General features: G+C 42.9%; 1 protein-coding gene across 4 annotated transcripts in view; it reads right to left on the reverse strand.

Annotated features, from left to right (window-relative positions):
* ITCH (itchy E3 ubiquitin protein ligase) overlaps window positions 1-14,647 on the reverse strand; it is a 181,076-nt gene that overhangs the window by 83,111 nt on the left and 83,318 nt on the right. For 3 of the 4 annotated variants that reach the window (XM_019513092.1, XM_019513091.1, XM_019513093.1), the window contains exons 5-7: window positions 13,746-13,870; window positions 10,127-10,264; window positions 1,438-1,480 (exon numbers count right to left, since the gene is read on the reverse strand). In XM_019513092.1, coding sequence (XP_019368637.1) covers window positions 1,438-1,480; window positions 10,127-10,264; window positions 13,746-13,870 — 306 coding nt within the window. The remainder of the gene's footprint in view (window positions 1-1,437; window positions 1,481-10,126; window positions 10,265-13,745; window positions 13,871-14,647) is intronic. The other variant, XM_019513094.1, reaches the window with a different exon arrangement.

Below are 14,647 nucleotides of genomic sequence, written 5' to 3' on the forward strand. Positions count from 1 at the left end.
GCAACGAGGAACAATGGTAATAAGCTGATGGAGAACAGATTTACGTTAGAGATCAGAAGGCAATTTTTTACAGTTAGCATGGCCAAAATCTGGAACCAACTTCCCAGGGAAGTGGTCCTCACTCCTACCTTGGGCAAATTCAAGAGGAGGTTGGATGATCACCTGTCTGGGGTCTTGTGAACCCAGCATTCAGTCCTGGCTGTGGCAGGGGGTCAGGCTACATGATCTGTTCAGGTCCCTCCTGTGAACTATGAACCTATGAAACAAAGCTGCCTCCCCCATTCAGTAAGGGACCCACACTTTCCCTGATCCTCCTTTTGCTATTGACATACTTGCAGAAACTCTTCTTTCTTATCCTTAACATCCCTTGTTAGCTGCAACTCTAACTGCGCTTTGGCCTTCCTGACTTTATCCCTGCATATCCAAGCAATGCTGTTACATTCTTCCCTAGTTATTTGTCCAAGTTTCCACTTCTTATAAGCTTCCTTTTTGTGATTTAGTTTACTGAAGAGTTCCAAGCTGGTCTCCTGCCATACTTGCTAGTATTCCTGTTCCTCCGGACAGTTTGTTCTGGCACTTTCTGAAGTCCAGGGTCCTTACTCCACTGCTCTCCATCCTTCCTTTCCTTAGGATCCTGAACTCTTATCTTGTGGTCAATGCTGCCCACATTGCCATCCACTACTACATTCCCCACCAATTCTTCCCTGTTTGTGAGTAGCAGGTCAGGAAGAGCATGGCCTCTAGTTGGTCGCTCCAACACTTGTACCAGGAGGTTGTCCCCAACACTGGCCAAAAGTTTCCTGGATTGCCTGCATTATGCTGTATTGCCCTCCCTGCAGATATCAGGGGGACTAATGTTCCCCATGAGAATCAGGGCCTGTGATAGGGAAACTTCTGCTAGCTGTTTGAAGAAACGCTCATCCACCACTTCCTCCTGGTTTGGTGGTCTATAGCATACCTCCAACATGACATCACCCTTGTTGCTTTCCACTCTGACCCTAACCCAGGGACACTCAACAGGCCTATCTTCAGCTTTATATTGAGCTCTGAGCAATCATATGGCTCTTACATCAAGTGCAACTCCTCTCCTCTTCCCCTCCTGCCTGTCCATCTCTACTTACTAAAATAACAAACATATTCAATTTACAACTATTGCTTGTAGATGCACTTTCTGAATGTACCATAAATAGATTTTAAAAACTCATGCTGTAAAATAATATCATCTAAATAACATATCACTTAAACTCAAAAGGGGTAAGGTTTTCCAAGTTCTACTCACATTTTAGAAGATGCCTTAACTAAATATGTTGAGAAGTATTTCTTAGCTGCTTACAAATTGCTGATTTTTTCTTTTTCATCACAAATTATAGTTTTTGAGATTTGTAATAACTATAAGCAGTATAAGAACAAGTGAGTAAAAAAACCCAAGTCCTATACCTTGTTTCATTTCTTGTTCTGGAGCTATCATTCTGTGTGGGACCTTAAACAGAAGAAAAAAAGGTAAGAAATATTTTAATGTTATGTAGTGCAACTTCCAAGACCTAAAATAGTTCTTAATACTCAGGTTCATTCCTTATGTGGCTGTAAAAATGTCTCACACAAATCTATGTTCTAGTCACATTTTAGGCTTTTTCTAGTAAAAAGCAAGAAAAAAATACCAGTAACACTTTCTTCTCACAAAGCGTAACACCACATAAGAGAGTTTGGTATTGTGCAGTACTGCCCAATACAACGTGAAAAACGGTAAGAAAACATCATTTTTGTTTTTTATCTGATCCCTATGACAGTCTCAAGCAGCCTTCTGCCTCCAAACAACTCTGCTCTTCACTTATTCTCTTGCTGAGGGTAGGTTAGAAGTCACGGGAAAAAGCTGAATCTTCCAGAATGTTTTCTTCCTGCTTTGTGGATTCCTCCCTTGGTGACAAACCTTGAGCTGGAGCTGTTGCTTTGCTGGGCTGGGCTAGCTCTCCAGTGCAATCCTAACCTGGTCCCTTTTCCTTTGCCCCATAGGTTATTTCGAGTCAGGAATAAGAACTATAGGCAGCTGTAGCACGTGGCCAATCTCTAAACACAACAGCAATGCCTATTGGCCTCAAACAGAATTACAGGAGCCCAGCCTAAATTCTTGAGCCAGTTTTACATGGCACACCAAAACACAGAACTTGTGATACTTTGAGTTACTAGTACTGAAATGTTTATTACAAATATTTGATTTTCATAGAATTAGAAAAAAGATGTTAATAGGAGTTGTATAGGAATGTAACAACCCAAATGTAAAATAGTATGAATTAAGCAGGCCAAACAAGCAAACAACTGTAATTCCAATAAAGAAAATATCTTAAATAGAGAATAGTGCTCAGTATGGCTACTTTGCAGACATTAAAAAAGAAAAAAAGCTGTGCTTTACTTTAAACTGAGCCCAGTGCAGGCCCAGAAGAGGCAGTGCGTTAGTTGGATCTGGCTCCCCTAATGTCTGTACACATCGGGCACTGTAGTGGGGTTCTTTTGGCCCTTTTATTTAATAGCTGACTGACTCGACTTTAGATAAAAGCACCAAAAAGCCCTGCTGAAGCACCCAATCTATACAGATGCTGGGGAGCAGAGTCAGAATAACATGCTGCTTTTTCCAGTAAAACGTTTTTATTTTTTAACGTCTGCAAGCGGCCTACATAACTACAACTTCATTCCATTTGTTTGCACATGAGTGTGCCTTCATGATTACATAAACATTTATATTTAAACAAGTGCTCACTCCTCAACAACCCAACATCACTTATTTGACGGTGCAATGAAATTTTAACACTAAATGTGTGATTTCACAAATTATCTGTATAGATGAAGGATGACAAATGTATGGCCTGTGCCACCCAGCTTCTGGTACTGGAAGGCCAGAGAATTTAGGGGTGGATTTAGCAGGGGCCTGAGGCCCTCTGCAGTATCCAGAGCTCTTTTGAATATGGCTGTTGGTGGCAGGAGGGTGAGCAAGGGCTGTGCTGATAAAGCTGTTCTGGCCCAGCAGCCCCTTGGAACAGCCACTGCTTAGTTTGCTGCTGCAGCTACCACTTGCTTTACCAATCAAGCTTGTGAGGAGCCCTAGGGTCTGGATCCGGCCTAAAGCATGGGGTAAGACTGACACGGTATCAACCTGGGATCAGACAGAAGAAGCAACAGCAAGACTGGGAAGAAAAAGGCTCATTTGAGAAAAATATCCACAATAAAAGTGTAACTCAATGTCTATGGAGAAATCTCTATCAAGGAGGAAATGTAAAATCGAAGTAGAACCTGAGCTAACAGATCCAGGATCTATAGCTCAACAACTACAGAGAACTCTTAACATCTTTGTGTAGTCCAATCCACTAAAAAAGATAAACTGGCCAATACTGTGTAAGTCTGTATTTCAACAGTAAGTTGTCTTTTTCCTCTTTTTGGGGGGGAATAGGGGGTGCCCACATTTTAAGACTCTCTCTCTTAAAAGTTCTCTCCATTTTATAAAAGGTCTTTAACAAATCCTCTTAATCATACCAGTGAAATACAACAATTTAGATAACATCTATTTTTCCTGTACCTAGTAACTTTCAAAAATAAGACTGACTTCTGCCAAAATCTTGAAGTGACTTTCTAAGGCACAGAAAGGGATCTTTGATTATATGCTTGCCTTATGTGAAAGACTAAATCATTAATACATTTTACAAAGAGTATAAGAAAGTTTTTTTGAAGTAAAACACCTAAAAAGAAAACAGTTATCTAGAATCTTAGCCAATGAATCCACTTCCAACATTAGCAAGTGAAGAGGAATACAGTAAAGCAGGATAAATAATGTGAAGTTGTATGCAACAAAAACACAGAGGAAAAATAAATGTTAAACCCATCTATTCAAGACTGCTAACTTTTATCTGAGCCAAATTTGCACAAAATGAACTTTTCCAGACAGGAGATCTTACAACATCTTCTGCTCTCCTGTGAAATATGAATTCTCATTTCCATCTAGGAGAAATTTTACAATCCTTGCATTCCCCTATGCCTGAGGACTGTGTACCCAAACAGCTTGCAAATAAAGAAACATTTTTGCAAATATCTAGTAGATAAAAGATATCACCTATACCATGAGTTCTGATTCTATTTTCATATGTATTTCTGGTTTATTTATCATGAACAGTTATGCATAAAGTCTAAGGTTGGGTTGAGATCTGTTTTTCCCCCTTGTCTTCACACTTTCAAACCCAGGTTTTGATTTTTCTTTGGAAAGCAGAAATTCTTTTCAGATCTAAGAGTTTAACACTAGTCTCATTACTCTAGTAGAATGAACCAACTGTAAATCATACTTCCACACATTTCTAAACAAAAAAACCCGTAAGTAAGTGGAGATTTAAAGGTGGAATTTTCATGTGAAGGCCGTTTTGGAAATCTACCCTGTGCTGCGACAGACAATTTTTATATAGTGAAAGTGTACTCTGAGATAAAGAATTCAAATGGGGCTCCATGTTCATAATCTGATTGTTGAATCAAATATGCTAGATGCTACTTCTTTCAGCCCAGTTGTAGCAATCTACATCATATGTCAATAATAACAAAAGTTGTGGAGGCTAAATCATACCTGTGCCAAGCCCAGTGAAGGAAAATGGGGTATAGTAGTTAATAATACAGTAATACTCCCTTTTTCCTTCATTGGACCTGGCATAGGTGTGACTGATGGGTATTTAAACAATTCTATAGATAACATGGAAAATAATTACTCTCTCAAATGTTAGCTGCATAACTCTGCTGGATTAAAAGAGTGAAAAAATGGAGATTTCACCTTTCATCTCTAAAGTGAACAGATCGGAATCTGAACACATACAGAACAAATCTCGGTTGGGAGGTGTCATTTTTACAGTATCATCTGAAGTAGAACTACTGGGCTTAAATTACAGCAAAAGAAATTGAGGTTGGATATTAAAAATAATTTTTCATCTATGAGAGTGGCTAAATGCAGGAACTGATTACCTGGAGAGACTGTGGGATCTGTCACTGCAACTTGAGGTGGAAGTCAGAAAGCCATTTTTGTAGGATGGTTTAGACTAAGCTGTTTCTTGCCTTGAGCAGGCAGTTTGGACTAGATGACCTTCTGAGTTCCCTTCCAGCAATATGTTTCTAAAACTGCTAATATCTAATTCCTAAAGCACATTCAGAAATTCTTTCATGTGTTGGGTTGAACTTCTCATCTTATGATCACCCAGCAGCAAAGTTTATTCACTTCTATTGCTACTTCAGGTTTAAGCCAGGGGTAAGAAACCCCTGGCACGTGCACCAGAACATGGCACAGGAAGGCATTTTGCTTGGTGTGTGCGCTCTGGGGCGGATGGCAGGAAAAAGGGCTGGGCTGGGCTGCACTGCCACAAGAACAATCAGGCCCCTTGTGGCTCCCCTGCCATCTGCCCCTGGTTTGCCAACATCTTACAAGTCAAGGCTGTGGTTGTTTTTGGCACTGCCAAAAAACATTGCCAACCCCTCTTTTAAGCTGTTTCTGATATGCTGTTTGAAAAAATATGTTAATTTCTCTATCCTATTTTAATTCCTCTTTTCAACCATATGTTTCTTTATTTAGTAGATGAGTGCAGTGCTTGGGAAAGCAAAAGTGTAAAAGCACATGCTGAAAACAAATGTAGTGCAGAAAGAGACAATACAAGTTTCCTTCTATAATTCTATGAACATCCCTCAACTCTACCCTGCAAATCCCATATAATTTCAGTCTTTGGCCTTTCTACAAAAAAAATTCTAATACAAGCAAATTATAAAATTGTTTTGATTAACAGGTTAAATGGGAAGAAGGGCGAGGCCAAACTCATTTTCATTTGTGAGGGAGCTGGTCAGAAGTAACAGGTAAAATGTTGGTGACTTAATTCTCTGACTCAGTTTTTCTATAATATTTAAATGGAAACTGAAATTAACATGACATCTGTTTGCTTCCTTTTCTGTATATTTTTGTTTGTTTTTGCGGAAGCAGCACACTAAACATTTGCCATGTTTGAACAGACTAGCCATCCATCTAGTCTATAACAGTGGAAGCCAAACTTTTTGGCAGGTATACCCTAAATCAGCCTCACACCCTCCCCAAGTGCCACTCTGATTTCTTTCCCCTGTCCAGTCTACTGCTGTTTTGATTCCAGCTGTTTTCCCTGCCCAATCTGCTGCTCTTTCTGCTCCCTGCTCCATCTGCTGCTGTGCTGCCTGTCCTCTCCCAAATCTGCTGTGCTACACACAGTGGGTGCCTATGGCACTAGTGCCAAAAGGTGGACACTCCTAGCCTATGACATAGCCTCTTACAGCAACCAATGTTGGACTCCTTTGATGAATAAGCTTTTCATAATGTTCTTATACTGTGTTATGCAACATAACAGGGGGAAATCTTATGCCCTCGACATGTGTTGACAATAAATTATCATTTGTTTTCTCTTATATAACTGTAAATGCTTTTATTCTTCAAGGTTTTTAGTCTTCAAAAAAAATTTACTCCAGCTACTGGCAGCTGACAAGGTCAACAACATAGTGAGAATGCAGCTTGCATCCCCTCTTTTGGCCTTCTTTCAAGAAAGCACTAAATATAAGTCCTTCATGAACAGCAGCTATTGCTTTGAATAAACAATAACAAAGTGGGGAAACTGAAAGATTTTTAGCAAGGCTATGACTGTAAAGTAAAATTATACAGAGATTAAAAATTATCTATATCTGCTGAATATCAAAGACACAGCATACTGTATGTTAAGTATTATCCAGATTCTGCAGCACTGTACTACGGCAGGCTGCAAAATCTACAGAAACTTGAGATACACTTATATAATAGATATTTAAAAAAATTAGTATGAAATGAGCAACTTGGTACTTTTTTTTTGTGTTGTTTTGATATTCAACTCAATTTATTCTGCATTACTTCTTTGATATAATGCCACAGATCAACTTAATGCTTGACAACTACATTGTAGAAGAAGTTGGGGTGAGTTGAAGTTCTGACATGAAAGCAGCACTGGATGTAATATGGAGCTGAGATGGTTAGCATACAGCAGGGGTTCCCAAACTGCGGTACGCATACCTGGGGATATGTAAGACTCTATGGGATATGCGGGAGAAATTGTGTAATGGCAGATTTAATTTTCATGATAATATAGCAGACCCTCGCCATTTGCGAGGGATACATTCCAGAGATCCCTGTGAACGGTGAAATCTGTGAATATGTACTGTACTGTGTCATGAACGATGTGTGCCCCCAGCGTCTGGGGGGGCACAGCTGCACTGGCAGTGGCGGAAGCATGGGGTGGCTGCAGGAGCCTGGTGGCAGCAAGAACAAAGCTCCCACATATTCGAATCCGCAAATGCCAAATCTGTGAATAGTGAGGGTTTCCTGTAATTGGCATTTAAGGGGTTAAATATAAAATGTATGCTGGTAGTGGTAAGTGGGCAGCTGGTAAAGAAAAAGTTTGGGAACCTGTGGCATAGACCGAAGAACAAGAGGTTACACTGTTGTTATATTGCAGTAACATCTGTAAGCTCCAAATCATGATTCCACTTCCACACTTTAAAGTATCACAGAAAGATAGGGCTGGTAGGGACCTCAAGGCTAGTGACAAAAGTTACATGTAAACTACTTTAAGCTGTAACAGAACAGAAGTTCTGTGCACATAAACCAGTTTCAAAAAGGCTGAAACTGGTTTAAGATAAACCTGGTAGAATGCAGTATCTCACTTAATCAGACTTAACCGATTTGGGTCAAATTGGTTTATGAAGCTTCTGTCCCAGACCCCTTCTGGGTTTAAGCTAAATCAGAGTCCCCCAGCATGCCTTCCAGCCCTGGGCTGGGCTGGGCTGTCTGCTTCAGCAGAATAGGGTTGGGGGGGGGAGGGGGGGGAGGAGGAGAAAGGAGGCAGGCACTGCCCCCCCTCTGGCAAACCCCAGCTAGGGTCTGAGGCTGGGGGCAGAGGTAAACTCCCCTTCCCTTGGCTAAGCCCCCCTTGCCCCAAGTAAAGAGTTGCCCTACCCTGCTAAACTTACTGAAAGTTACTGCTGGTTGCAACTGTGGACTACAAAACTCAGAGGCACCTGGAAGCAGGAAGAGGAAGTGATGAGCAACCCTGCAGTTGTAATTCTGGACCACAAATCCCACACACCTTTGGGGCAGCAGGAAAAGGAAGCGAATACACAGCCCATGCTGGCTATGTGCCAGAGAACTGGGCTCTAGTGTATGTCCAGCTTTTGTCCTGAGCCACTGGAAGCATGCGGCTGCATTACTTGAATCAAAAGTGAATTTGTGTCCAGTGTTTCTCAATTTAATCTCTCCAGTTTAGACTAACCTACAAAGACCGAATCAATTCAGCCTCGGGCTTTTTGACTGCCTGTACTTAGCCCAAGAGGTCACTTAGTTCAACCCGCTCCTCAAGGCAGGATCATTCCTGTTTAAATCATTCCAGTCAGGTGTTTGTCTAATCTGATTTTAGAAACTTTCATGGATAGAGATTCCACAGCATCTCTACGCAATCTATGCCAATGTAATGAAGGCTCTAAGCAGTCTGAAGTAAATCTAACCCCAAGTCTTGTGTCAGCCTCTTTAGAAAAAGGTCAGTAATGCAGGGAATGTCGAGAGAGAAGAGAAAGGAATTGATAAAATATAATTAAATGATAGAAGAGAAACTCAAAACACCTAAACAGTTAACCTTTAGAAACTACAAATAAATAAAAGTTTGACAGACTAAGTGGTTAGATACTTAGAATGAAAAACATTTAATTTATTAATATTCTAGGCACAGCAGATGCATAAGGCAAGTAGCACATCCAGTCGTGAGTAATACAATTATTGTAGCTTTCTAAAAAGAAAGACATGAACATGCAAGCCAAAAAAATTCAAAGGTTTGAATTTGACAAATGCACTGAAATTAGGGGTGCACTGATAGAGATTTCTGCGGCTGGTACCAATAGCCGATTTTTAAGGAGGCATATTGACTGATACCAATCCTATTTCTGATACCCAGCCTGGCAGCGTGGTGAGCTGCCTCCAGCTGGTAAGTCTGGTGCAGGGGGAAGGGGGGGAAATCAAGGCCCGTGAGGAAGACATGGGGCTGGGACAACTGCTGCCCAGTCAGGGCGGGCATGGGACGGTGCTACAGCTCACTTAGGGGTTGCGGGGACAGGGGAGTGGCTTCCACTGCTGCACGTCGCTTGTCTGGGTGCTGCTGGTCAAGTAGCTTGTCTGGTACTCCCCCACTTGCCCGGCAGCTCCCACCATTCATCTGGGAGCGCGTGTGGTGGGGGGGGAGGGGGCACATGTGTCCCTGGGTCTGTACGGGGTGGGGTGAGCTGGGATTGTGCCAAGGGCTGCAGCTACAAATTCTCCATAGCCCCTTCCCAGCACAGCCCCGCCGGGAAGAGCTTGGTGTAGCCCTGGCCCCAGCCCATCCCGCACAGACCTAGGGGCACACCTGTCCCCATGCCCTCTCGGACAAGTGGCAGGATCAGCGGCAGGAGCCACCAGGTGAGCGGGTGAGCACTGGATGAGCTGCCGTCCAGCGGCTCCTGGCTGAGTGGTGCACAGTGGCGGGGAGCCACTCCCTTGCCTCCCTGGACAAGCCGTGGCACTGTCCTGTGCCCACTCGGCCCTGGATGGGCAGCACTTGCCCCAGCCCCTGCCCTAGCCCCACACCCCCCTCACTGCAGGGACCTTGATTTGCCCCCCACCATGCTCCTTCCCTTCCCCCTCCCCTTCCACTTACCAGCGGGAGGCAGCTCTCCGTGCTGCTGGGCTGTGCTCCCTGCTGCCTGTTCTGCGCTGTGGCTGTGCACATGAGCGGGCCATTTATAGCCACATTTTCAGCCTGATATGGACGATTTCCGATATAGCAATTTTTCTTTATATTGGTGCCAATCCAATATCAGACCAATGCATCAGTGTACCTCTAACTGGAATGGATACTGAAAGATTATTTGAGACCATCACAACTGCAAACCTCAAAAGAAACAAAGAGATGTTGGGAGCATTCACTGTTCGCAAGAGTGCAACAGAAGCTACTGTATGTGTTATAAACAAAATTTTGTCTCGTTTTCAGTTAAAATAAGCATATTGTACAGATTATGCATACTGTAAATTTAAATAACTGTTACTCACTTCTTAGATTTGTAGAATCACCATTAGTTAGGAGCTCAGGATCTACCTGCATCCCATCTAGACAAACAGATAAGTCTCCTATAACTTCTGCTGGATCTCTGTCACTGACAAGCTGCAATGTCACAACCACCTGCTCAACTGAAAAAGGAAAAAAAAGGAAAAGATATCAGCAGCTTCTCTGTTTATGAAATCACTAAAATTTACATTTTATTGCAAAAATTGTCAAACCTACAGGGGAAAACACATCAGGTCTAACTGTAGCTTTACATATTAATCATTTTTACTTAAGCTCTTGCCAAATAATAATTAATCCTTTCATGATTCCTTTGAATTGGTATCACTTCCATATCAAAAACAGCAAACTAAGTTTGAGAGGTGATGCAGCTTGCACACAGAAAGGACTAGTTTTGCAGCAATCATCAGAACTTTACAGTTTCTAGCTCAGGGGTGGGAAAAATATGGCCTGCGGGCCACATCCGGACTGCCAGGCACTTCCAGTGCCCAACGCAGCACCCAATGAATTGCACCCCACCCAGCCCTTCCACCCATGAGAGTGGGAGCAAGGTGCCCATGTGTACAAGCCCCCAACATGCCTTATTGGGCCTTGCTACCACCCTCTTGGGTGGAAGGGCTCTGCCCAGCCAGCAGCTTCTGGGCAGGGCTCCTGCTGCAGCCAGAACCTGCTTGCTTGGAGCGGCAGGTAGGGAACTAGAGGGGCTGGTGGAGGGTAGAATTGCAGCTAGGTGGAAGTGGGAGCGCAGCATGGAGCATGTGCCCAGAGAGGCAGCGGGAGTGCGGAGCTCAGCTGGGCAGGGTGTGGGTGTAGGGACCACCCTTCCGCACTCCTCCCATGGCAGGCAGCCACAACTGCTGGTAGCAGCAGTATGTGGGGAGGTCAAGGCGCTTGTGCCCAGCGCAGGAGCAGCTCTGGCCAGAGCTGCACAGGGGGGAGGGAACAGAGCCTGTCTTATCGCTGGGGCTCTGAACTGCGCACCTGCAGCTTCAGCACTCACAGCGGGGAAAGCTCTGCACAGGAGACTGCTGCTTCCCCTGCTCCCTGCTATGCAGGTCCCCACACTCTGCCAGGAGTGGAGGAAGCCCTGCCCCCTGCTTCCCCACAGAGTCCAGCATGGGGCTTCTCCGCTGTGAGTGTGGGAGATTCAGGCACACAGTGCAGAGCCCCTGCGATAGAAGTGGCTGGGCAGGCTTGCACTGGAGTGGTGTTCCTTGCCCCCAGCACAGCACTGGCAGTTTCCTGAACACCTCACCAAACTTGGGCCTATAATCCAAGACTGGCTATGCAGCTTTCTGTCAACATGCATGCATCATTGCAAGATACCAAAAATCTGGCACAAGGCCAACATCACCGCAATACAGAAGCCAGGGAAAGACCCAGCAGACCCAAAGAGCTACAGGCCCATATCACTTCTATCAGTGGTCTATAAACTCCTAAAGCGGCTTATCCTGAACCGGATCACACCAACTGTTGACCAACGGCTGCTGCATGAGCAAGCAGGTTTCAGAAGAAACTGATCAACCCGTGACCATGTAGCAGCTCTTACAACTGATATTGAGAGAGACTTTGAGAATTGAGAAAAAGTTTTGAGTGGTTCTAGTTGACCTACAACAGCCTACAGCACTGTCTGACACCAAAGCCTTCAGTATAAGCTACTTACCACACTACCAGACGTAAGTCTGGTTAACTTCATCATGGGGATGATCTCAAATCTTTCCTTTACCTTGAGTACATCATGCGGAAAGACAAGTCATTACAAGAGACTCATGAATGGAGTAACACAAGGCTCTGTCCTAGCTCCCACCCTGTTTAACATCTACACAGCAGACTACATAAGCACCACATCAACCAATACATGTATGCAGATGACCTGGCACTTGCTGCTACCAGTAACAATATATCATCAATAGAGGCCAGACTGAACCATGCCATGGAACTCAGCTTCCTACCCAGAACAGTGGCAACTGAAATTGAATATACAGAAGACCACCTCAACACTTTTTCACCTGAACAATCATGCTGTGAATGCCAAGAAAAGAGTCGTTGTGGAGGGAGAAAGAGTTACCCTTTGAGAAGACACCAACCTGCCTGGGTGTCACTGTAAACAGAAGCCTAACCTGCCACCACCTGGAGTTGAGACACAAAGTCACTTCAGGGACAGCAGCCATTAAGAAACTAGCCAGTACAATATGGGGAGACAACTTCTCTACCTTGAAAAGAACTACACTAGTCATGGTTTAAGCACCAGCAGAATACTTCCTCCTTGTATGGGCAAATAGCACCCACACCCACAAACTGGATAGTGCCCTGAATGCTGCACTATGCACAATAAGTAGCTGCCTGGTATACGCAGAATGGGAAAACATGTTCTTCTTGGCAGGAATCCCCCCCCTCATAACATCAAGAAGTCTGGAATATTGCTTGACTTGGCAACCAAACCCCAGCAGGAAGACCATCCGCTACACGATATGACTGAAATATACCCAACACAGAAACGTCTAAGAAGCAGAAAACCTTTACCAGAAAACCCCTACTGTCTTAGAAGCAGAAAACCCAGAAACATCATAGAGGAAGCAGGAGACAGTATACTATCATCATGGCCCCAGAGAAGGTGGGAAGCAATGGAATAACAACTGCAGCCCACTACACAACTACACACAATTACCATCCGCACACCCTCTTGGTCAAACTCTCATGGAAGCCATGAGTAAACCTGAATTGGCTGCAATCAGGCTAAGGAGATTTTAATAAAATCAAACATAAAATGTGCCTTACAAATTCACCCCTGTGCCTATGTGTCAAAGGAAATCAGACAGCCCAACATACACTAACTGACTGCCCTCTATATGGTCCACCAGAGGAAGCAAACAGTCTGAAAGATTGCAGTAATACTGATGGATCTACTCTTAAATGGTTGGAGGAGTCTACTTTCTGAAGTCATACAATGAAGATAAATGACTTACTGGTTAAGCCAGTGCATCTAGTCATGGCAGAACACAGCTAAGGGGAAGTATTACTGAAATGTCTTTAAGCAAAGCTCAGTGAATTACAAGAAAACATCTGGTGCTCCACATGGACAACCTGCTCTCAAGGTAACTTGCTCCAAACTTTGGCAGTGAAGATACACTTCTGTCAAAGCACTGGCCTTTTCTGCACTATTATAATACCAATAGCTGTCACCAAGCATTTCAATACAGACATTTGAAAGACAAAATACACACTCCTTAGAAAGACAGCAAGAGAGAGACAACTTCAGCTTATGCACAACAGTGATGTGGACTCTAGAGATATTTTTCCAGTACTGAATGGCTCTTTCGCAGTGTGGGAGGATGGCAGATTTGGCTAAAAAAGCTATTTCTGAGCTTTACGAGAGATGACACAGCATCTCATCACAACTCATTTTAAAGAAGCAATCAGTATAATTGTAATAGGAAGCCATAGAATTTAGTCAGTAAAGAAAACAACAGTTATACTTCAGATATAATTGTTTCTACTGTCAAAATGCAGTTTATTTGGAGCTCCTAAAGTTAACCACAACATCTTAAACCAACTGTGGCAAATTCCATGGAAATAATGTTAACATATTTATTTTAACATACTTACGTTTCATATTGTTGGACGTTAAAGTTTCATGTATATCCAGGACAGCACCCCCCAGAAGAACATCAGACTTCAATGTCTGATGGCTCCAGACACGAAAGTTTAATTTGCTGATAGGTGTAACAATTCTAAAAAAATGTACAGAGGACAACGGTAAACACTGTGCAGTGAATCACAAATTGTGTTATGCTTCAACTTACATTTAAACACAATTCTTATTAAAGTTGGAAATATTTAACCAAACTCTGTTAAATTATAAATAGTTTACTACAGTATATAATTTTCTTGTTTTAGGAAGGTAGTAGAAAAATCACAAAACAGTTAAAACTAAAGGGAAGTCAAAATGGTTCCTAGAACTGTTTATGCTTCAATCAAAGAAGTGGAGTTGTTTTAATTATTTTAAGCAGGGGACTATAAAATTAAATTGTATTTTGTGAAAAAATGGTTTGTTTACTATTGGTTATTACAATTAATATCTAAAAATTACTATAGAGAAATATTTTAATTTTAATCATGGTCGACAATGAATAAATTCTGAAAGTTAATCATTTATCCTGTGTCTTCGTCATTGGACCTGTGGACCTCATTTCTTTTGGAGAGGAATTTTTTCAAGTAAAGCACAAATACAGTTTTTCTATTATTCAAAAAGATGTTTAGAGATCCATCACACTAGGATCTTCATAAGTAGGTGCGCACCAATGGACATTTTGGGGGCTGATACCGATAGTTGATTTTTAAGGAGGCATATTGGCTGATACTGATCCAATTTCTGATATGGCCGAGTCCAGCTGGTAAGTCTGTTGTGGTGAAAGGGGAAGGGGAAGGGGAAGGGGAGGGAGGGTTGTGGGGGGGGACAACCCCAGATCAACTCCTCCTGAGGGGAGGGAGGGAGTGGGGCTGGAACA

This window comes from Gavialis gangeticus, unplaced genomic scaffold (assembly GCF_001723915.1).
Source record: "Gavialis gangeticus isolate Ggan-Ray unplaced genomic scaffold, GavGan_comp1, whole genome shotgun sequence".
Lineage (NCBI taxonomy): Eukaryota > Metazoa > Chordata > Crocodylia > Gavialidae > Gavialis > Gavialis gangeticus.